Source organism: Vigna angularis, chromosome 8 (assembly GCF_016808095.1).
Source record: "Vigna angularis cultivar LongXiaoDou No.4 chromosome 8, ASM1680809v1, whole genome shotgun sequence".
Taxonomy (NCBI): Eukaryota; Viridiplantae; Streptophyta; class Magnoliopsida; order Fabales; family Fabaceae; genus Vigna; species Vigna angularis.
In genome coordinates this window covers 9,937,569-9,962,922 of record NC_068977.1, presented here as the reverse complement: position 1 = coordinate 9,962,922, position 25,354 = coordinate 9,937,569, and the positions used below count along the sequence as shown (strand labels likewise).

Genomic DNA, 25,354 nt, shown 5'->3' with positions numbered 1-25,354 from the left:
GTTAAGATTAACAAGAGTTTTCTTTCTTTGGTATGTGCTACAAGAGGTTACGAAAACATGGATCTACATATTAAAGTAAACAATTCAACATGTCAAATACATAACTTATGAGAATAAAATTTAATGAAAAAAACATCATAATTTTCATTCAAACCTCTTTCCCCATAATTTCCATGGTAAGGAAGTCTTTACTTTTTCTACATCACAAGAAAAGAAAAATTACCTAAAAAAAATAACAAAACCCATCATAACAACCACAAGTTAAAGATTTTAGGAAAGCAATACAACTAATCATCAATAAAAACAATGAATAAATTCGTTAAACTAAGTAAGCAAGCAAAAGTTATGAAAGATTATTACCCCACTACTGATGTCAACCATGTGTGAGAATCCAAGAAGCGAATTTCAAAAAAGAAAACTTAGAGTCCATAATAATTTAAGATTCAATAAGAAACTGATTAATTCCAACAACCACCTCATGATCCCAAAATGATGTTTTCCCATCATGGCACAATGATGGTTAGCCATAACTCAAAGATGGCCAACATTGATGTTAGAATTGATGGACTTTGTTTCTCAACACCAAGAGGGGAGAGGGAGGGGGGGGGTGAATTGGTGTTTTATAAAAACTTGCACTTTTTAAATCTTTTTCGCAAACTATAAGGTTCTTGAAATCTTTCTTGTGTATCAATCAATTGTGTGCAATGAAACAATACGTGTATTTACAATGACAATGAAAATGTAAAGAGATAAATGAGAGAAAAACAAACACAGTTTTTATACTAGTTCGGACTTAATGCTTACATCCAGTCACCCTCCCAATCAACCTTAGATCGGGGAGTAATTCAATATAATGATCAGAGTATTACAGCCAAGGCTTTACAGAGCAACTCTCAAATGTAAACAGCTCACAAACTCTTAAGTAAATATAGAAACAACAACAACTTCCAACACAGAACAACCCATCCCTGTTGCAGCAAACCTTTTGAGATATCCCCTCTCAAAGTCAAGAGCACATCACTCTTCTTCCTGACGCTCACGTACAGGGAAACAACAAATCCAAGATTGCAAATCTTCTCTCCTGATCAATCAAGATGCACATTCAGATGTGCTAAAGCGATAAGTTAATGTAGTCCAGTAAATTGCTTCTCAAGAATGCTTCAAGATGATCCAATTCTTCTTGTTCTTGATTCTTGGAGCTTTTGAGTAATCTGTAAAACTCTCAAATGAAATCAATCAGATATGAAAGTGTGAGTATGATCAATCGTTACAGATTTTCAAAAAATGCTTCAATATATAGTTTATATCAGTTCTGACACAAAGCAATCGATTACTAAACTTACGTAATCGGTTACATTAAACAAATGTAACATAATTACAACAAACTTAGCTCTTAATTGAATATACAATTAATGTAATCGATTCTCATTAAATGATGGTAAAAAAAATTTAAAAATATAACCGTTATAGCAGTTATGACTAGTAAGAAATCAGTTTTCAAACATAACAGACTTAATTGAATACACAAAGCATGTAATCGATTAAGCTTCAACACTTGACAGAATTTTGAAAACTTTTCTTTCCAAAGACTCATCACAACACATTTGAAAATGATATATGCAAACACACGAGTTTTAATAGATTCAACAACTAATGTAATCGATTCAAACTAGTTTTTCCACATTTCAAAACCATAAGTTGTCTGATGACCTTAGTTGATTACTACAACACTGTAATCGATTTTTTCATTCAGATATGCTTTTTGTGCATGTGGTATTCATAACACAGAATCATACATTGTGCATACACAGATATAATCTCATCATAAACATGATAGTATGTAGTCACATTAGTATGTTCAACATATGCATTTATCACACATTTTATGCAATTTCAAATCAGCATATGCATTGATATAACACACAGAAACTCCTTTCTGTTGTGCCTTGACAACATTCATGTGTTGTCATCATAAAAAACCAACATAACAGGGATTGAGTTCAGCTATCACATGTGATCCCCCTATCAACAATTTATATAAAGCATTAGTCAAAGTCAATATCCACCCACAAGATGAAACAAAGGTCGAAAGAAGGAAAATTGTTTTGGCTTTAGGGTTCAATCAATAGTTAATACTTTTTTAACCAATTACAAGTAAAACTAAAAAAGAAACAATAATAAACTTTCCACTACAACTATGACAAGTATTCACTTTCATTCTTCATGAAATTTGTATAAGTCAAAGCGAGAAACCAATATATGTTATTTGTGATCAAATTACTTGCAAAATAAGGTTAGGTAATATACCTCTTTCATATTTAAATTGCCTCTGAAAAACGGATTACCAGGTGCATACCTATGGGTGCTCACCAATACTCTTACACCAAAGCTGCAAACACCAACCAACATACGCACACAATAACCTCAAACAAAAAACAACCTCGAAGGTCAAATACAATACAAAGAAACCAAAGCGAGTAATAAAAACTTGTATGCTTCAACTTCTGCCTAAACCACCGAACAACTCTAAAAGAAGACACAACTTCATCTACTTACCAAAGCACCAAAAAACTAGATCCAAGACACAACTTCCACGTCTGCCTTAATGATAAACTGTTCACAACATAGGACACCACTACCACCTATACATAGAGCACGAACCAAGCTCAATCCAGGAAAAGTCTTCACCTCCTACCCAAATCCCAACTCCCCTTCACTTTCCTTTCCTCTCACACCACCAACGAAAACCAAGCTCAATTGTTCCATTATAACATTTACGTTTTCAATCTCCCTTTATTTACTTTTCAAATAATAAATACCCTTATTACCCTTCTCAAAATTATTTTCCAATATATATACATATATAAAGACTTTAAAGAAACAAATAAAAGAGTGTTTATTTATTAACTTCGAAGAATTTAAAGTAAACAAGCTTTTACAAACTAAATTATACATAAATTAATTTAATTTTAAAAATAATTATTTTTTTCTTTTAGTTTTTTCTCCTTCAAGTGCATGCAAAATTTCATTAACACTTTTGAGAATAATCCAAGTGTGAAATCAAGTCACATATTAGGTTGGACTCATGTCACATTATATAATCTCTTGCTAAAGAACCTTCTCAGATAAAAAAAACTTATCACTAGTATCATAACCACTTGTACTTCTTGATGATCGACTTAGACTGATGTGAGACAACAACAACATAACACAACAACATCATAACCACAACAATAGTGATATAAGTAAAGGTTACCCTACACTTGAGAGAAATATATCATATGAAAGGAACTCATCCCTAAAGGGAGACTGTTGGAAATAATCCAAGTGTGAGTCTAAGTCCCGAATTGGGTAGAAATAACAAAGTCAAACACCATATAAAAAAATACTCATAAATTCATTGCCTTAACTCAGTAGTTGCCGGAGAAAAATGGTTTCAATTGTAATTCAATTAAAGTCATATATATATATATTTATTGAACCCTAAAGAACTATCACAAACATATCTAAATTAATATGATTTTAGAATAATTATATTGATAACTTATAATTTTGAAGTAAATTTATTTTTTATATTTATGACATTGATAATTTTATTTATTTCATGTTTTAGTTTTTAAAATTTAAAAATTCATAATTTTAATCCAATACTAATTTTTCTTAAGCCTTGTTATGTTTATATTAATTTAAAGGTTAAATATATTTTTATTCTCTAAATCTTGGTACCAAATTAGAATTTGTCCATCCCAAATTTTGATATAGTTTGATCTCCAAACATTAAAAATGAATAGATATAGTCTTCCTAATCTAAATGTCTTACATTTTTTCTGTGTCAAACAATAGTTCAAACTAGTATTTGAATTATTTACACCATTTAACATGTTTCTAGATTAAATGTCACTTTGAAATATCGTTTAACACCTAACAAAAGTTAACATAATTGGATTAATTAAAAGGATTATATTAATTTATTTTTAAAGTTTAGATATCAAAATATATCGAAGTTTGTGTTAATAATTATCCAAATATGAGTCTAAATCCTATTTTAGATAGAAATGATAAAAGCAAACATCATGTAAGAAAAAAAATCATAATTTATTATCTTAAGATTTTGGGTTAAAAATAATATTAAATATCTTATATGAATTTAAATAATCTATGATAAAATTAGAAAATATAATTAATACAAATTTAAAGAAAAGAAAATAAGCATATGAAGAATTGAAAACTAATTCAAAATCATAATTATTTTTAAATCTTAGACTAAAATCAGAAAAGAAAATAGAAAGAACAAAATTGCATATAAAAAGTAAAATAAAATAAAATTATGAAGTTAGACCAAAACTACCTTTAACAAATTAAAATTAACGTCACAAAAGAAACTAGAGTACATATAATCTGCCCTGTAATTTTTCTTGTACCTTTATAATTTTATTCCGTATTACGTAATTTTATTCCGTATTTTAAATTCAATTTTTGATATAGAATTTTCAGTTGCGAGTAATTTTAAAATATTATAGATTACATAATTAATAAACATTAATATCAATATTTTTATATTATGATTAAAATTTAGAATATAAAATTTCTATTTTATAAAATTTAGAATATTAAAGATAATTTAATTAATACAAATTTAAACAAAAGAAAATAAGCATATAAAGAATTGAAAACTAATTCAAAATCATTTTTTTAAATCTTAGACTAAAATCAGAAAAAGAAAATAGAAAGAACAAAATCGCATATAGAAAGTAAAAAAACAAAGTATGAAGTTAGACCAAAACTACCTTTTACAAATTAAAAGTAACGTCACCAAAGAAACTAGAGTATATATAATGTGATTGTAATTTTTCCTGTACCTCTATAATTTTATTCTAGGTTTAATTATCTTCGACGTCTTTACGTATATTTGTTTCAAATTGGTCCTTCAGTTAAATTTTAACTTAATTCTCCAAAATTAAATCAATTGAACACTTTCCGTCAATTGGAGAGGATGGCGTTAACATTTCAATGACGTGGCATGTTGAATATGCAAATGGAAAACATGTGACAGAGTTAGGGTGCTAGTGACGTGGAATTAAATATCCTTCTCGCCCCTGCATCCCTTCGACGGCACCCCCAACTCCATATTCCATATCATTGTCCTTCCTTTTCTCCTGCCGCCGCCGTTTGCCAACTCTCCAACTCCGTCGATCTCTCCCCGCACGAGTTCATCCTCGCACTCCTCGTCCTCGTGACCATCCCGGTGCTAATTTACATCTTTATCTTTGATTGCCCCTTGCACCGTTGTCGCTGGGATCCCTCCATTAGCGAGCCCTCCGTCGCGTCAGAGGCTTCCCACCGTGAGATTGAACTCGCCAGCGTCGACACAGGTGTGAAGTACCGGAAAGGGGAGCACTCCAAGGAGATCGAAGACGAGTGTCCGGTGTGCCTCTCGATGTTCGCCGATGGTGTAGAAGTCCGGTAGCAATCGTTCCTCTTTTCAGCAACACGTGTCAGGAAGCCAAACAATACCTTAAGGTTGTTACGAGTCTGCAGTCCACTATGCATCACCTCGTCGCACTCGATTCCTCCTCTGAGAGCCTCGTTCAACTACTCCATCCAGGTTACCGTACAAACTCTATTTCGCAGCGAGAAATAGCTCTACGACTACGTTTTCGGTTCGGTGGAGAGGAAGATTGAGGACTCGTGTTTTTCCGTGATTTGCAAAGATGGCGCAACGACGCTGTTCGGCTTTCCGGAAAACGTGTCTAAGTGCAAGAAAACAACAGAGAAAATGTTCAGGATGCTGGACTTGTACAACACGATCTGTAAAAACCAGCAACAAATCGAGTCCATCTTCTCTTCCGAATAAACCTCCTCCATCATATTACAGGTGTGCGCTTCAAAGGCGAGGCTTGGCGAGGCCATCGGGACGATGTTAATCAACTTTGAATCCGCGATTCACAAGGAATCTTCGAAGATTCTAGTGCCTGGAGGTGGAATCCACCCGGTCACGCGCTACGTCATGAACTACACCGAAGTTGCGATCGCGAGGGAGTGAATCGCTCGTCGGGGATAACGAAACGGATCGCCTGGCTGATATTGGTGCTCCTATGTAAACTCGATGCCAAAGCGGAACTGCCACGTGCTGAGGATGAAAGAGCATTTCACCAAGTCACTAACACGTACTCAAAACATAACGCCGTTAATTTAAATTGACAGAAAGGGTTCAATTTTGTACAAACAGGTACCTAATTAAGATAAAATTTAACTGAACGACCAATTTGAGATAAATCTACATAAACATAGACATCGAAGATGATTAAACTTTTTATTCTACACTTCCATGAGTTTAAAAATTTTAAATTCAAATTTTGATTTTGAATTTTCAGTTCCGAGTAATTTAAAAATATTATAGATAATATAATTCAAAACCTTCAACATCAATATTTTTATATTTTGGATTAAAATTTAGAATATAAAATTTCTATTTTACAATATAAATTTTATAATACAAGAATATAAATATTTAACAATTTAAATTATATAATCTCTAACGTTTAGAATTAAACAATCTGAAATTTCTTAACGGTTAAATTTAAAATTTTCAAAATTATGGAGGTGCAGATGAAATTATGCGGTGCAGGAAGAATTTTATGTTATTCCTATTCTATCAATCCAATCCAGGCCCACTGTAAAGAAGGTGTACCTTTTTCGGGTTCGGTCACTGAATGTTGGAGCGGAACCACACGCCGTTGTGAACCTAGAAGTTCAGGTGTGGCGTAGCATAAAAGGAAAGGCGGCGGAAACAACCGTTCAACGTCGGACACACCGATCTTATTCCATCTTATTCTTCAAATTGTAAGCTTCACTTCACCGTTTGATTTCTTCAATGGGATTGTTTCTTAACCGGAAACGGTTCTCTTTCTCCATTGTCAGGGGTTAAATCTTGGGTAACATCTCTGATAATTTTATACCTATTTTTTTAGGTTCTTAATTTGTTTTTTCTTATGAAATGTTTCTTTCCTTCTTCTTCTTTTTTTAATTTTTTTAAATTGAGTTTGGTACAAACTGTTTTCGAACCTTTTGGAAACTCTGATTGATTGTGATGTGTTTGCGTTTTCTCCATATTGTTGGAATTTGCATTATTTTATAGTTCACATCACAAACATGTATAAAATGGGAAACTGAATGTGTTGATATTCGCTGGTAACTTGATTATAGAACCATATGTGTTCACTACTTTTTTCTGCTTCTGACATGTAATTGGTATTATGAGTAGAATGTGTCTGAAGTCCTTGAATTTTTTTTATTCAATTGGTCTTAGTTCCTATTCTTTGAAACGACAACTTTTGTGCTCGCAGTTTTTATACTTAATGAATTTAATTCTTTTTGTGGAACTACATTGGTTAAGACAAATTTGACATCAAATTGAGGGATATGAACAAATTTTATCCTATTACTGTATGATTTAGGTCCTTCATTTTTTTTGTCACAATTGGTCTTAGTTCCAGTAATTTGAAAAATATCTATGATATTTTTTATACTTGGTGAATTTCATTCCTTTTGGTCAAATTGTTCTTAGTTTTTATAATTGTTCTATAATTTCATTTCTATAATTTAACAGTTAGGAAAGATAGGCACTTATTCCTCTCTGAATCAAACATACAGTTAGATGATGTTATTAAACAGTCATGCTTTTGGATAGAATATAGATATTGCTGATGCATTCATGCACACTGATTTTTGGTTGATTTACTTCAACATGCACAAAAACTTAATGTTCTGGAGGTGTGGGGTTGGAAAAGGAGAGGAACGATGCAATCTTTTTTTTTATAGCTGCAGCCTGTTAGTTACTTACACTCTTTAAGAAGCCCCGATGATGATCTTTTTTTTATTATACTCTTTAGGAGAAATTTTGTAAGGGAAGTAGGAGTTCAGATTATGTGTTGTACACTTTCTTCATCTTAGTATGTATCTGAACTCTAAGCAATCAAGGTGTTGAATTCAAATTGTAAGAGAGCTACTATTCATTCTGGAATTTTCTATTTTTATATATAGTTATGTTCCACCCTGAAGTGTTATAAAATTGTCTTTCAGAGGAAAGTCATGGCTATGAACCATGCCAGATCTATAAGATATATTCTTACAGTCAAAGAGGCAGTTAAGGTTGCACACCCACGAACTTTTGCCACCGGAAAAGCAAAGAAAGGATCTAAAGGGGGTGGATCTGCGGATTCACCCAAGGCATCAACTCTTAGCAAAGAAGTCAAGGCAAGCACAGTTGTAGGTGCTAGCATTCTGAAGGAAGGAACTGATCCAAAAATCCTGCCTGATTCAGAGTACCCTGGCTGGCTGTGGCATCTGCTCGATAAACGTCCGGCACTTAGTGAACTACGTAGGAAGAATATTGAAACACTAGCTTATGACAATCTAAAACGCTTTGTTAAGCTGGATAACCGTGCAAGGATAAAGGAGAACAACACTGTGAAGGCAAAGAACTGATTTCAATGGTCAAAAAGAGAACTAGGAGTATGGGGGTTGAAGCGACTGTGTGGAGTTTTTCCATTTTTTTTATTTCTTGTGATTCTGGGATTCCTCTGTGTATTGGCTTACATGTATGCAAACATTAAACGGAACAAAGGCCAAAGAGTTGGATGATTTTGCACATTTGTTGTTTATTTTCTTTCTACTACTTTTTAGTCTGTTTTTTACCTGGGATGTTTGGTAAATTAAATCTGATTGCTTTTTTTGATTGAACAGAACCTTGTCCATAATTTTGTTCTTTGCTTTGTTTTGCTTTTCTAGACATTTATTATAACGTTCATTCAAGGGGATTCCTATAGAAAGGGCAAAGGAATGTCGCTCCCTTCAAAACTCAAAGACAGAATTGTGGCAACTGCGCAGTTAATCACATCAATTTTGCTTCGTTCAAGAATCACACGGTAAAACGTTGGTGAACTTTCCCGTTAGAATCAAATACCACATACTTGGTAACACATTATTTAATAGAAGATCTGAATGGAACTTTTAATTTTGTACTCTTTTCTGATAGAAATGTAATGAGATTTGTTGTGATTGGCATTGCCCCAATTATGCCATTCTTCTAACAAGAATGATATACTGTACTTTAAAAACGTAAACTAGTTCAACTTCATACAATATTTATTAGTATTTCTTTCATTGCTTTACATGGGCCATAGTTTTGACATTGCAATCGAACTTCATGGGTGTAAGCCACCATCTCTTGTCCCCTGACCAGTGAACTTAACTGGTGGGTGATCCAATGCTATCTCACTTTTGGAGGTTTACTAAAAATGCATATGCTATTTCCCTTTTCTACATGGACTTGGTGGAGCCTTCTGTCCAGGATTAGTCATGTACTGGAATAGGCTTGGTGAACTTTCTAATTGCTTTATCTAAAAAGGAATTTACCCTTGTAAAGTAGGGTTTGTTTTCTGTTTTCCTTTATTTTATTTTTTAATTACGAAAGTTCACTGTTGTAGTTTGCTATTCAAACCTTTGAAAATAAGATTAAATTTTGCTTCAACATAAATAGTCCCTAAGTTGCATTGAATTGATCTGAGTTAAATGTACTGAGTGCTTTAATTAAAATAAGAATAATGATATTTTGACAACCTTTTTTTGACAACATTTTAATATTGTTTACGTGTCATTCTGTGATTGGTCCAAAATTATTTCATAATCAATAATAATAATCATAAACATCAATATAGACCAATCATAAAATAACACGTAGACAATATTAAAATGTTATCAAAGAAATGTTGTCAAAGTATCATTATTCTTAAAATAAATAGTGAATTTCTTTATCTTCTCACTTTATACATCATATCAAATTAGAACAGTTACAACATTTTGAGATCCGGGGATAATGTGTATTGGTCATGCTCTAAGTGGTCCCTGACTGCCTCCCTGTATCATTGTTTTTTATTTTCTTTCTTCCTTGATTGTGGTGCCTGTACTGTATTTTCTTATCCCATAGGAAAATGTTTAATATTTTCTGAATCCAAAGTTGGGACAGCAAAAAGTGGTTTTCTCTTTGATTTTAGAATGTATTTTCTGAGAAACATGAATAGAAATATTTTCAAACCACATTGCATAGATTTTTAATTTTTTGATGTTCAAATAATTGAAATGTAATGCTGAATCCCCATATGTTAGATGACATAATCTGGTAAGAAGATTACATATCCAGGATATTGAATCACGGTTTAGTGATGGTTGTTATGGCTCCTAGAGCCCATGTGATGCTGTGATTTTCTGACCCCTCACTAAAGCAAGATAGTGACTTGCTGAAGTTAAAAGAGGAGGCAAGAAAATGATACTGGAGGAGGGTGGAATTGGACATGACATGCATCATTATTAAAAGTTGTTAAAAGCATGCAAACTCCTCTATACAGCTTTTGGATGTAGTACCTATATGTTAAAAGCTGCCTTTCACATGTTTGCTTTTGCCTTTTTTTTTTTGAGAGTTGTGATTCCAAGATCAATGAACATGAGTGGTTGGACTCAAGTCACTGTTGTGCACCTAGCAAAGACAGCTCACCAAAATCTTTAATCCCAATCCCTGCCAGCATGTCCTGAGCAAGGTGAACTACCTCTCTAAAGGGATTACCAACCCTCATTAACATGCATTATGGCCATTGATTCTCATAATATGTTCAGCCCTCACCTTGTACATTTCAGTTGCGGTGTTAATTATTGTTCGTTTAGGAGATTTTGATGGCTTAGCTGCAAGCATGAAGTATGTATCTAGAAATACTAAACGACTCTTTTTTCTTTTATGTGTTGATAGACAAACATCACAAAAGTTACATGCATCAACTTTATATTTATATTATTTACCTAAACTGTGTATTACATGTAGAGCTGTCAAAACGGGTCACCCGGCTCGACCCGACTCGGCCCACCACGGGTTGGTTACTTAGTGAGCCAACTCAACCCGGCTCATTTATTAGCGAGTCAGAAAAATTCGAACCCGACTCGACCCACCACAGATTGGTGGGTAAAAGGGTTGACTCACTGGCTCACTTAATTACAATTTTTTTAAAATAAAAAAATTATAAACTTTCTATAATACAAATCTAAATAAATTTCACTTCCAGATTTCACTTCTAACATGGATGTTTAATTAATTTTGAAAATAAGAAACTTAAATATTTTTTTCAAGCAAAAACAAAATAATAAATATTTTTTTACAAAATTAAAATTAATTTTTAATAAAATAAAATTAGGTAGGTGGGTTGGTGGGTGAACGCGGCCCACCACAGGTTCAACTCGCATGAGCCGGGTTTAAACGAGCCGGGTTGAAATCTGACCCGTATAAAAAAAAATACAATTTTTTCTAACCCAACCCGGCTCAAACCCGTGGTGGGCCGGGTTGGCTCGCGGGTTGTGACCCATTTTGACAGCTCTAATTACATGTGTTAAAGTTGATATATTGAATTAAAGATGAATGTAACTAATAATTATGTTGTACTTAAGGGTCGAGGAGGAGGATACCTCAACAAACACGTTCTCAAACATTCATGTAAGCAACATTACTTCAAACATAAATCATAATTAACTAATAGTGAATTAAAGAAAATTAAACAAATTATGAAACCCTAAAATAAGATAAACCTATAGATCCTAAGCCCAAGAAAGGTAGGACCTATGTAGGTACTATATATAGTCCTTAATCATGAGGTATGTCACTAGATTCATTTATTACTAAATTACTAAATTACTAAATTTTCATTGTTGCCTTAAATGTCAAAGTATTTTCACAGACTCCATCAAGAACATTGTAACTACGTTGAAAGAGGACACATCGGTCCGAAGATAAAGACAATACACTAGTTGGAAGAGTGAGAAGAAAGTTGCACACATGTGATTGCGGAGACATCTCAGTCCAACAAGAATATATATTAATCTAACCTAAACATTACACGAATTTAACCAAAGTATTGTGGTCTTGAAGAAAATAAGTTGGGATGTCATGTGTGTCCAAAATTTTCATTTTTTCAGAGTTGTACCAAGCTTAGTAATTTTCACTTAACCAAAAATTTGAATTATATAACCATTTAACCAATCAAATTTGATCCATATGCATAAATGTATGTTGATAGTTGATTCTTCATGTTATCAACAGAATTTTTAAACTAACATACAATAGCAAATTAACTTTTATAATTATTTCATGGGCAAACTTTGTTGACAAAAGGGGATAAGTCTCTCACACATTTGGATCTTTGTAAGAAGCTTGAGGTGATTGGAAGCATTTGGAACACTAGAAGGAAACTCTTCTTGACAAAGGGTTCTATTAATTTGCTTTTTCTTCGTTGGAGGATATGAGAATGATTTTGGTTGTTGGAACTTAAAATTTATCTCTTGGCATTCTTTATGTTTTTATTTGAACAAAAGATTTTGTCCCACCTTCTATGAAACTCACAAAAACTCAATCTTATATTCACATACCTAACCTTCCTTTGGAGTATTGATAATTAGAATCAATTTTCTCAATAGCGTGTGGAATTAACATGCCATTATCTTTAGATGATTATACTATGTCTCGAAGTTTCTTTGCTTGAGTCTTAGTTGATGTTGATTTGTTATCTGATTTGCCTAATCAAATTTTAATGAAAATGTCATGATTTGTGTTTATTACTGATATGAAGTATGAAAAACAAACTATATTTTGTACAAATTGTAAAATGATTAATCATAATTTATCTAATTGTAAAAGATTGTAGCACGACGCCAACATTAATTGTGGAAAAGAGAAAACCGTAGGAGCAAAAAAACAACATTATCATCCTAAGGTGGTTAGTACATTGGATGTGACTAAGGGTTCTCTAGATTCAATTTCAGTAATTCATTTTATTTTGATTGTAAAATTTATGAAACCTATGGAACAACTTGGGGTAGAGCTTGTGGTACAACTATGCTGCAATATATGGTACAACCATGCTGCAGCATGTGGTTCAACCTCTAGTGCAATTTGTGGTGCAACCTGTACTATAGTCATCTGTGGTCCAACAACCTGCTAATATGGTTCAACCTCTTGTGGTTCCTCCTATATTGGTGCAACCTTTTGATTTTCTTCATGTTGTTCAGTCACAACTTGAACTTGTGGTGGTTAGTCATGATAATATTTGTCTTGAGGAAGAATCTTCTTCTACTAATAACCTAGATATTTTTAATGGTAGTATGTCAATGAATATCTGATTCTTTGGTTGAACTACCTTATCTAAATGATTTCACTCCAATTGACAATAGTTTGTAGGGATTACAAGAATTAGATTCGCCTCATAGTAATTTTGAGACAATTCACAATTTTTTGACATCTAAAAAAACTCGTTTTGTGGAAGAATTGAAATTAGCTTCTAAATTGACAAATATACTTAATAAGAAGGAAGATTATAAAATTGAAGATGATAATGAGTCAATTCAAACGGTTAGAAAACCTAAGGGTAAACCATCAAAGAAAGTTAATGTTAAACCCTCGAAAGTAAAGATTTTTTAAAAAAATTAATGAATTGTTTGAATTTTTCTAAGAAAATGAAGTTCAAAGTTTCTCATGTGTTTTATAAAGAAAATCACAGGAAATAGGCTAACACTACAAAAAAAAATTATAATAGTGGGGTTATTTTGTAGAGATTATAAAAACCTCGACAAATAAACATGATTTAGAATTATTCTAGCAAGTTCTCTAAAAGATAATAATAATGAAGATTGTAATGTTTTTCTAAAGAAGTTTATGACCTACCACTAGTACAAAATGTTCTTTTAAACTCGCACAATAGACCTCGGTTTACACCAAACCGCTATCTATTCAGACACGGTGGCAGTTTTGTAATTAACGAGACCTTATAGGCCTCGGTTCAGACTTGACCGGTGCCAAAAAGGGTTACTACTTCGGTTGTGAAAGCAACCGGTGCCTAATTAGTGGTTTCTGACACGGTTTCTGACGCGGTTAAGAAAAACCGGTGCCAAAAAGGGGTATACTGCATCGGTTGGTAGGAAGGACCGAGGCATATCAGCCTCTACTGCCTCGGGCCAGAAGGACCGAGGCATATAACCCTCTTATTTCCCCAAATATTTTCCCCAATTTGAACGAAAACCTACCCTCATTCTCGCCTCCCTCGCTCTCGCGCCTCCCTCCCCTCACCTCGCCTCCCTCTCGCTCTCACGCCTCCCTTCCCTCGCTCTCGCGCCTCCCTCCCCTCACTCTCGCCTCCCTCGGTATCGCCTCCCTCGCTGTCGCCTCCCCTCGCCTCCCTCGGTCTCGCCTCCCTCCCCTCGGTCTCGCCTCCCTCGCTGTCGCCTCCCTACCCTCGGTCTCGCCTCCCTCACTCTCGCCTCCCCTCGCTCTCTCGCTCCGTCGCTCTGTCGCTCTCGCCTCTCTCCTCTCGGTCTCGCTCCGTCACTCTCTCGCTGGCTCGCTCCGTCGCTCTCTCGGTCTCTAAAATCTCCTGCGAGTGCGTCGCCTCTGGAGGGAAGAGCAAGCAGTGGTGGTGCGTCAATGGTGGCGGCGGTGATAGTGGTGGTGGTGGTGGTCAGATTAGGGTTTTTCTGATGTTGATGGTGGTGGTGCGAATCTGAGATTAGGGTCAGATTAGGGTTTTTCGAATATGAGATTTTGTTTTACTTGCTTCTTTGAATCTGAGATTGGGGTAAAATTAGGGTCAGATCTAATGTTGCCTGTGTTAATTTTTCTGTGTTAATTTGCTCGAGGCACCAAAATTAAATTCCTGTGTTAATTTGCCATCATTTTCAAAGCAAGCTAATGTGTTCAGATCTACAAAAGGGGTGAGGGTTTTGCTTAATCTGAGTTCTCTCCTTGTTCAAAAACCCTACTGATAATGCATAACGAAAAAAAAATAAAAAAAAGACCCTACTGCCTCGGTTTAGCCTCCAACCGAGGCAGTAGAAGGAGAAGAACAATCTCGGTTCTGATAACCGAGGTCGAATCGTACCGTTTTTTGTCTCGTTCCAAAACCGAGGCATAAAGTTTATCACTTTTTACCTCGTCTGAATATGTCTCGGTTCAAAAACCGGTGCCTATCAGCGAATTTAACCGGTGTCATTTCCTTTAAATGTACTAGTGTACATAAATTATAATTCATTTTTTACTTTTTCCCACTTTATTTTTTCAACATTCTCACCCAAAGTTTTAGTGTTTCTTTTCTTCCAATTTTAGGTTCTTCTTCTTCTCTAAAATTATAACACAACACTCGGTCTCTTCTACTTTGCACATCAAATGCATCAGCTTCCTCCTTACCTTTCACTATGCTCAAACGCCTATGAGGATTTCGGAGAGGCTCTTCTAATGGCAATGTCAATGGTTAACTCTTTATCACGACCACTGTCCACCTTCTTAGAATAGCTTTCTCCTTCGTCCTTTTCTCTATCGCCCTCAATGCAACACCTAAACCCTAAGTTATCATTTTCGACAATCCCATCGATATCGACATTGACAATCCACCTTTACGTGCTCCTCCACTGCCAAACCCTCGTGAACTAGGCCTTCAGCGATGAGAGTCGCCATGCCTCATCCACCATTAACATCAATAGAACCACCACGTGTTAGTTGTTGGCCATTCCTCCTTCACAGTAGCAGTCATGCACACCTCTTTGTTGCGCCTCACCTAAGGTTTGAACTACAACATCCTTGCCCCCACTTGGATTCACTTCCGCTCTTCACCACTGCTTAACTCTTGCATCAAATTAGGAATTGCAATGCAACTAGTACTTGAACTTAACCTGATTTCCGTAATTTGAAAAATCTCAGTGTTTCATTTTGGTTCTAGCAGAAGAGATGTATTTGGTTTGTTCTATTTCCTTTCATTCAGCTTGTGGGAGGGTTCTCTAGTATTGTGTTTATATTTGATGGAGCCAGCATAGTTGTTGTTTTCTTTATCCTTTGTTTTTGAGCTTTTTATCTATTCAAAAACTAAAATGTCTTTTGTTGACAAGGATGTAAGGTTGTAGATAAAAAATGGTAGTAGTGAAAAGTTGAAGCAGCAATTTGAGCATGTGAATATGAATGGAGAATAAAAAGGCCATTTGAAAATGCATGGGATAAGGAAGGTATTTGAAGTTCAAGCCTTTATTTTCAACTACTTGTTCTTTGAATTCTTTCATGTTCCATTTTATTTTCCAATAAGATAAATAACTTCATTTTTTTATATATCGATGTTTAAAAAGAGTAAACAACTCTTGTTTTGATTTTTGAAAGGACATTTTTCTCTAACTTTAATATTATATTTAAGAAATATGAAATAATTATATTGAATTTGGTAGGGATCAATTTTTTCATCATTTTTTAATTTATATACGGATTTTGATTTGTATGTAACACACGTATTACATACGAATTTTACATACGGATATAAAAAAAAAGTTACATACCGATTTTATCTACAGATATTTCTGTATGTAAAATTCATATGTAATGTTGGCGCGTTTAAGCAGAAACTCTACCTAAGGAAATAATTCGTACGTAACCATTTAAAATCTGTAAACAACCGAAGCAATAAACCAATTTTGAAAAGCGGTGAGGCGAAAAGTCTAACTTGTAAAAGAGGCAAGTGGTTTGAACAAAATTATAGAGATCGATTGCTTGTGAAACTGAGGCAATAGACCAGTTACGTTTCGAGTCCCTATGAACCGAGGTAGATAACTTCACGTTAATTATATAAATATCACCGTAGTTTCATACATTTCGGTTTTTACTAAATCGAAGCATATGTAATGTAACGTGTTAAAATATATTTTCTTTACTAGCGCAATGAAGTTAGATAATAATGAGGACACAATCTCCTCCCTCTAAATTTTAAAAAGAGAAAAAAATAAGAATAGAAATGTTACTAACCCTGTCACTTACGCTTTTGAGTAAGATCTCTTATTTAATGGAATTTTTTAGAACTAACAAAAAGTTGTGGATTGCGTTTACTTGATTGCACTCTCATGATATTTTAGGTTTTTGAATAAATTCCGACTAATAATATATTGCTATTAAGAGGAATAATAATACTTTTTAGTCTCAAATATATTTTCAATTCTTATAAAATGCGAATGTTTTAACTTTATATTTTTAAATATTTTCTTTGTTTAGTTTCTTACGAGTTAAAAATTGTTATTTCAATGTTTAATATTATGCGACAGTGGTTAACTATTTACGTATCAAACAAAAAGCCAATTAATCATTCTAATTTACAAGTATTGTGATATAACATGAACAAGTAACACTTAAAGATAAAATTTTAAAAAATGTCATTTATACATCCTAAAATATGTTAGGAATCAAAATTAGTGATTTTGACTTTTTTAAGGAAAGAAAGAAAAATATTTACAGAAATTAAAAGTTATATAAGACGAAAAATGAATAGCTTTTTATGTTGTAAAAGTTAAAATTAAAATTCCCTCATTTTGAAGATATTAAAAATATATTCATGTTTACTTTTAATTATTGAACCAATTGTTTTGATGATTTCCTGAAAATATTGTGGTCAAATAGTAGAAACTTTTTTTATGGGATATTCTCACGCGTGCTCACTTTCGTGTCGTTCACATATTCTTAATATCATAATCTCAAATTACCTCATGCTTACTACATCTTCATCATACATTAATTTATATTTTCTTTGTTTAACATTTGCAACACTCCCATAAGATCGATTAATTAACACATGTTTCTCTATTTGTATGATGAAGAGAAGAAAGAAAAGTTTAATGGTCATAAAATGTGGGTAAAATATAATATATGTATTGTCAAATTTTGTAGAATATTAATGCAAAATATTTTTATATTTATTTAAATATTATGTATTTAATTAAGTTTCATGTTTATGGTAAATTTTGATATTTTTAATTCTTATTTAATATAATTTTTATTACTGAGTAATCAAATTTTTATATTATACGATTAAGCTTCTGTCTTTTAATAATAGATTATGTGTTTTATTATTTTGTTTATTATATGGGATTCTCCAATTAATATAAAATTGTATTATATTTAAAGTAAACTTTGTATTATTTTTCATTGAAAAATGTGTTCAATAATAAGAATTTTCTCATTAACTATTTAATTGTGGGGATTGGGATAATCCTTAGTTACACTAGATAATGAGATTGAAGTATCTGAAAAACATAACAAACAACCTTATTATAACGGGTTTTCAGTGAAAATAATAATGTCGTTATATATTAATTATAGTATGATTCTTATATACATAACTTCATATTTATTAATATATAAAGAGGAGGAACTAAGATGAAAAATAACAACCAAGTAAACTAGTTAATAAAAAATTTAAATAATAAATATTCAATTGAAAAATATTTCTTTTTAAAATATTTAACAAATAAAAAAATTGTAATACAAACTTAATTTAAAATATACAAATTTATCAAAGACTTCAGACGAATTTAATTAATTCAATATTTAAAAAATGTCTCGTTAATAACTCAAAATCATTGAGGAGATTTCCTCATGGTTTTTCTATTTAAAGAAGCTATCTTAAAAAATCAATATATAAGATTAAAATCTAAACATAATTATACCGATTGAATTAAAAATAGTCAATTTTTTACAATTATACTAAAAATGAAATAAATAATATAATAAATTAATATGATAAAATCCTTCTTTGCGTGACAGTATATTATTAACACACCTGACTAAAACCTAAACAGAATTTTAGTTTTTGATTTATATGTTATTGTACTAAAATGAAAAGGTATGAAAAGAATAATTGTTTTACCTTAAAAAAACTTTTGTAACATGAAATTCAACTCAAGGAATAGAGACGTGAAAGAGAAGAAAAACCCAACGACAATACATCCAAAATAAAAGTACTATAGTTCATGGCTTAAATTCCCACAACAGAATCATGCACACTTTTATGTTATTGAACACTTTTATGTTTTTGAAGTGTTTTTTTAAGTTTAATCTACATAAAAAATTTAAAAGATTGATATTATATAAGTGAATGTAAATTTCATTTTACAAAATAATTTTATGAGTTAGGTTTAAAGCACACTTCTTAATATGATATCAGAGCTATATATTGAGTTCTATCTTAACAAAAATATTTGTTTATTTGATATAATTGTCACATATTATTGAGAAATTTGTTATTTATTGAGTCTATCGTATCACCTACTATCGAACCACATATTAATGTTTAGTCTTACGTTTAAGATGTATATACATTGGCGTAAAAAAAATTAGAGATTCAAGGACAAATATTTTTAGTAGTATATTACATGATTTCATAATACATAAGTGAGTACAAATTTCATATTCCAAACCAATTTTATGGAATTAAATTAGATTTAAAATCTATTTCTTAACATTTTTAATTCAAAATATGGAAACATTAAGTTAATGAGTTTCTTTCTTAAATAGTGTTTAACTTGTTATTTTAATCTAATGTAATATTTAGACTCATAATTAAATTATTTCCTATATTTTTTATTTTATGGTATAAATTATAAGTTTATAGGTATGAAAATTCTCGTAACTAAAGAGAAATTTCTCAAATTCTATAATTTGGTCTTTGCAAGTTGCCATGGCAATGCCATGAAATGATTGGTTAATTAGGCCGACAAATTTTGATTTATCTGTTTTTAAGAATTGAAAGTTTTAGGTCCATAAGTAAAGTTAGGCTCATAAAAGAACAATTCAACAACTTTTAGAGGCCGGTGGGTTAGGGAGAATATTACTTAGAAATCCCCAAACAATACTTTGTGGTTGAAAGGAAATTAAATTTTTGCACTTTCTTTTAATAGAAATGCTAGTAAGTAATATGATTTCATAACACTCTTTTGAAATTTATTAAAACTTAAAAAAAAATGGTAGATCTTCATTTCGTGATTTTTCTTTTTAATAATTTTCAATGTGTTATGAAAGAGTTGAACACTGAGTAGCACTTCCCAATTTCCTAACCCTTCACTTTCCATCTAAAATAATAGTATTTTAATTTTAAATAAAAAATTATTTCAATTTTTTAATTACTTTTTAGATATTTATATCATTAAAATATTATAAAAATTGTGTTTCGTTTTATAATGTATTTTATGAAATTTATTTTAAACATTTTTCCCAATAAACTGCATGTAGAAGTTATGTTGTATTATAATTCACAGTGAAACTTGTTTTTCTGTCAAATCCTTCACATTTTACATGACTTTTATGAAGTACAAGAATTAAATATTTCATAATTTAATCTTTATATAAAACACAATCTTTTATAACAATTTTGAAAAAAAAAACATATTTAAGATATTTTTCATCCAAGTAGTATTTTTTTAATTCATTCTTAATTATGTTCAGGGGTATAAATATAATTATTTAAAAAATTAAAAAATTATTATTTTAGATTAGACATAAATACTTATTACACACATAACCTATCAATAATTCACATTATGGGTAAGATTTAAATTCAGTTCAGCTCAGTTAAAAAACCATTTTCCAAATTAAGATTTGAACCCCTCACCCCCTCTGATGCAAGACCTACCACATATATACACATCATTTGTTTATCATAAATTAATTTATGAGAAAGTTGTGTAGAAAAAAGTTGTGTGAGATAGTAGAATTTCCTTTAAAAGATAGCTTGAATTCAATCTTTTATTTTCATAGATGCTATATTCAATATTGCAAACATGTGTTGCTGTCTAATTTGTTGCCAAGTTATGATAAAGAAAAAAAGGGTCAATTTCAATACACTTTACCTAAAACATTCCTGAAGAATGAGTAAGCAAATTATTATTGTGGTTGAACAATCTTACAGTGCAAAGATGTGAATTGTAGAACAAAACTATCACTTCAACTATATCCTCACAGAATATTATAATTCATTGTGCAAAAACTCTGATAATTTATTTTATTATTATTACAAGTTGCAGAAAAGATGTTGATGGTCACATTGGTTCTGTCTCTGAAAATGTGAAGCAAAAACACCCTGCTTCAGTTTAGCTCTATAATTACTTCAATACCTTTTTCAACAGTGAAATCTCATTTCCTTTGGTTGAAATTCCTGCTTCTACCATCATTGCATCCAACCCCTCTTTCATTATCATCCATGTCCTTTGCATCCAACAAGATGTTCACTGTTCTTAACCATAATCATCAATGAGATTTTTATTGGCATCTTAGAGTTCCCTTTTGAGATTCCAAGAAGAAAAAGGTTTCCTTTTTTTATTTTCTTGAATATTACATCCCTTTCTCATGTTATCTACTGCAAATGGTCTTGTGATCACTTTTATAAACAATATTCTTCTTTGAAGTGTCTGCTAACTTTTATGTGTTAACTTTGTGAGAACAATTATGGCTGTTTCCATTCTCATACCATCTGTTTGATATTATTAATTGGATCACATCACCAACCCACGTAACCAGCCTCAGGGACCATTCTTTTTCCTTGTTGTGCGCTTCTGATACTTATCATACTCGATTACTGAGTGTTTTGATGGGATTTTGCAACTAGCACTGTTCAACCCTTTAATCAGTCTCATGTGTGTGCTTTAGTGCTTTTCTCCATTTCTCACATGTGAACTTTGGTTCCCTTTATAACATAATTTGTTGTTGTTCAATGTTATAATTCCCATGTAAGCTTTCTTGTGCTGTATCAGTTTTCTATATTCCTCACACAGGTCCAGCTTCTATCTGTACTCTTGTTTTGTTCTGCATCATCAGTTACATTCCACCCTCAATTACTCTCTTTCTTCTTCCCCTTTCCCTTTTGCAATCATTAGTTTCAGTTGGTTTTATTTTGCTGTTCTTGTTTTCAATTATTATCTGCTTTCATATTGGTAAAGTTGTTACTTGTAAGAGTTTTCAAATCACTAGAGTTTTTAGCCTTTCCAATCTTGTCAATGGCTCCTACATACTTTCCTCTTCGCTGGGAGAGCACTGGGGACCAGTGGTGGTACGCATCACCAATAGATTGGGCTGCTGCAAATGGCCACTATGACTTGGTTCGTGAGCTTCTCAGAATGGACAGTAACCACCTTTTCAAACTCACTTCCCTGCGCAGAATCCGGCGGCTGGAAGTGGTGTGGGATGATGAAGAACAGTTCAATGATGTTGCAAAGTTTCGGAGTGAGGTAGCACAGAAGCTGCTTCTTGAATGTGAGTCAAAGAAAGGGAAGAACTCTCTCATCAGAGCTGGCTATGGTGGATGGCTAATGTACACTGCTGCCTCAGCTGGGGACTTGGGTTTTGTGCAAGTCCTTCTTGAGAGGAACCCTTTGCTGGTTTTTGGTGAGGGAGAGTATGGTATCACTGACATACTCTATGCTGCTGCCAGGAGCAAGAATTGTGAGGTTTTCAGGTTGCTATTTGATTTTTCTGTTTCACCAAGGTTTCTATCTGGCAAAGGAGGGGTGGTGGTGGAGGAGCATGTTGGGGACATTCCTTCTGTGTATAGGTGGGAGATGACCAATAGGGCTGTTCATGCTGCTGCCAGAGGAGGAAATCTGAAGATTTTGGAGGAGCTTCTAGCCAATTGCTCTGATGTTTTGGCTTACAGAGATGCTGATGGATCAACTGTTTTACATGCAGCTGCAGGAAGAGGCCAAGTTGAGGTGATACTCTTGTTTCTCATCATGAGTTCTATTTCATTTTATGCATCAAATGTTTGAAGCTACTGCTGCTCTTTTCTTTGTTTCTCATAACCTGTTTCATATAACTATTCTGGTGGTGTTAGGGACCTTTTAAAAGCTCTTTTAACATATAAAATTTTGTTTGGTGTTGATTAACATATAGCATTCAGTACGCAATATCATAAGCAACAGAGTTATTATAATCTCTGTAAGATCATTATTGTTCCGAGTAGTTCTTGCATGACCAAATAGACCACATGAAGAGGTAGTTAAAAGTTCTAATCCTTTTATCTACTTTACAAGAATCAAGGAATCCTCTTGTGTGACCTTGCTATCTCTTTTTATAACTATTTTCATTCATTTTGAGCTTTTTGATTGGTTGTGCCTATGGGCATTCTGCAACAATTAGTTTGTGATTTTCTTTTTCTGTGGTGGTATGGCATTTCAACTCTGAACAATATTGCCTCTCGTGCAGGTTGTTAAATATCTTATATCATCCTTTGACATGATAAACTCCACAGACCATCAGGGTAACACTTCTTTGCATGTGGCTGCTTCCAGGGGCCAATTAGCTACAGCTGAAGCTCTTGTCTCAGCATTTCCCACACTGATCTCTCTGAGAAACAACTCTGGAGAAACTTTTCTCCATAAGGCTGTGTCTGGTTTTCAATCTCATGCATTCAGAAGATTGGACAAGCAGGTTGACCTTTTGAGAAACATGCTGAGTGGGAAGAACTTTCATGTAGGGGACATCATCAATGACAAGAACAATGATGGAAGAACTGCTCTTCACATGGCCATCATAGGCAACATTCACACTGATCTTGTGCAGCTCCTCATGACTGCTCCCTCAATAAATGTGAATATCTCTGATGTTGATGGCATGACCCCACTAGATTACCTTAGACAACACCCCAACTCTGCATCATCAGATATACTAATAAAAAAGTTGATCTCAGCTGGTGGAATGTTTGGTTGTCAAGGTCACAGTTCAAGAAAAGCCATAGCTTCACACTTGAGAATGCAAAGCATTGGAAGCAGTCCTGGGACATCATTCAGAGTCTCAGACACTGAAATATTTTTGTACACTGGCATTGAGAATGTGTCAGATGCTATTGCTGATCATGGAAATGGAGGAGTGAGTTCATCCTCATCGGAACACATTCCATATGACCCGAATACTGTTGAAAATCGCGTTTCAACAGCTAGCAAAAGGCCTAGTTCTGTGAACTATGCAGCAGCAAGATTAAAGAGAGCTCTTCAGTGGTCTAGAGTGAAAGACAAGAAATATGAAGAGAAGTTCAAAAAATCTACAGATGACGGTTCAGTGGACTCAGTCAGGAAATGGAATAACAGTTTTGATGAAACTCCAACCCCCCTTAGGCAAAGATTTTCTAGGCCAGTTTCACTTCCTAACAACAAAAGAACTCTTTCTGTCAGGAGTCAGCAGTCAAGTCCAAATGCTAAGAAGAGGTTTGCTTCAGGACTAGTGCATGGAGTGATGCAATCCATGCCACAAGTAAAGGTTTCAGGAAGATCCAGGTCTAGTTCCTTTTCAAAATCATCAATTTCTTCACCTAGATCAATAGACAAGCAAAAGGGCATTTACATTGACAGTGAAATTGCTGGGCCATCTAGCTTAAATCAACCACCACCTGAGGATGATGAATCACCAAAGTTGGTAAAGAGAACTTCAGTTGGTAGGAAGTTGAGGGGACATTACTTCTGCTTTGGTGCACCTGGCCTTAATGTCAAAAACACAGTTCACAGGCGGCAAGAAAGCCAGAGTTACAAGGCTCATGCTGTTGCTGTGGCTTAACTGGATGAGCTTATATAGATAATTCCTGACCAGGCTAATTCAACAAATAAGGGGAAAAACTGCTTTATCAACTTTAAACTTACCTGTTAAGGGTTGCTAAGGGGTTCTATAGTTGTAAGATTTTATAGATATAGTTTGTTACTTAAGGAATAGCTCATCATCCTCAAGTCCACTTTGTTAATGGAAAACTTATGTTTTAAAAGTATGTTTCTTATCATATTGGCATCAAATTGCCTCAATTTGGTGCCTAGTAATGTAAGAATTAGCTTTGCCAATGTGTTATTTAATCCTTTTGGTCACTGCAGTCATCTGCATTTTAGCTAGATGAGTGACTTAGTATTCATGTGCATGAATGAAACTCAGACATTAAGCCTATGTGAGAGCCTTCTAAAAGGGTGAATAAAAGCACATAATACTCTTAGAAGGATAGATTTAGCAAGAAAAGATGAAATGTGAATGAATGAATGCTAAAACAATGAGAGATCACTGATGCAAAATTATGATTTTAAGACAACTTATTACTATAATAGTTGCTGTAATTCACTTGTCATAGTGAGAAAGTATGTCAAAGTGGGCGAAATTACCATAAAAAGTTATATAGAAGAAATGAGAAGATGAGAATAAAAGCAAAGGACTTTAAAGAATAATGAAAATGAATGTATTCGGTGGCAGTTTGTTTGAAATTTAAGGAGGTCTGCAAGAAACTTGATAAGAATGAAAAAAAAAATTAATACTAAATCTTTAAAAGTAAATTTTTTAAAGTATAAAGGTTATTTTGAAATATGAGATAATTGACTAATAATGAATTTTTTAATACGACGAATAACTTATCTTTTTTTTCTAGAATATAAAATTGATTTTCATATAATGATTTTTCATAATATGTATTTTTTTACTATGTGTGATATAATTTTATTTGTTGTGGTTTTT

The 25,354-nt window shown here is 33.0% G+C and overlaps 2 protein-coding genes and 1 pseudogene across 5 annotated transcripts; all 3 read left to right on the top strand.

Moving 5' to 3' along the window:
- Positions 1-5,081: 5,081 nt before the first annotated feature.
- Positions 5,082-5,467, top strand: LOC108344454 (RING-H2 finger protein ATL33-like; annotated as a pseudogene).
- A 1,217-nt stretch (positions 5,468-6,684) lies between these two features.
- On the top strand, positions 6,685-8,747 carry LOC108344852 (54S ribosomal protein L37, mitochondrial). Of its 4 annotated transcripts, none has more exons than XM_017583368.2 (3): positions 6,692-6,843; positions 7,893-7,996; positions 8,083-8,747. In XM_017583368.2, the coding sequence occupies exon 3, from the start codon at positions 8,092-8,094 to the stop codon at positions 8,485-8,487; it is 396 nt and encodes a 131-aa protein (XP_017438857.1). In that variant the 5' UTR covers positions 6,692-6,843; positions 7,893-7,996; positions 8,083-8,091; the 3' UTR covers positions 8,488-8,747. The 4 variants fall into 4 exon arrangements, with proteins under 4 accessions (XP_017438856.1, XP_017438857.1, XP_017438858.1 ...); XM_052867171.1 differs by lacking the exon at positions 6,692-6,843 and adding an exon at positions 6,918-6,935; XM_017583367.2 differs by lacking the exon at positions 7,893-7,996 and having other exon boundaries at positions 6,685-6,843.
- Positions 8,748-20,845: 12,098 nt separating this feature from the next.
- LOC108345949 (uncharacterized) lies at positions 20,846-24,724 on the top strand. The gene is made up of 2 exons (XM_017584816.2): positions 20,846-22,587; positions 23,081-24,724. Exons 1-2 carry the CDS (start codon positions 21,877-21,879, stop codon positions 24,422-24,424), a joined length of 2,055 nt encoding a protein of 684 aa, XP_017440305.1. The 5' UTR covers positions 20,846-21,876; the 3' UTR covers positions 24,425-24,724.
- Positions 24,725-25,354: the final 630 nt, after the last annotated feature.

What these genes read in the sequence shown, in the direction of transcription:
- LOC108344852 (XM_017583367.2), top strand. Translation starts at nt 8,092, where the DNA reads ATGGCTATGAACCATGCCAGATCTATAAGATATATTCTTACAGTCAAA.
- LOC108345949 (XM_017584816.2), top strand. Translation starts at nt 21,877, where the DNA reads ATGGCTCCTACATACTTTCCTCTTCGCTGGGAGAGCACTGGGGACCAG. An exon ending in CAGGAAGAGGCCAAGTTGAG is followed by an intron (nt 22,588 to 23,080) that starts GTGATACTCTTG and finishes CCTCTCGTGCAG; the next exon opens with GTTGTTAAATATCTTATATC.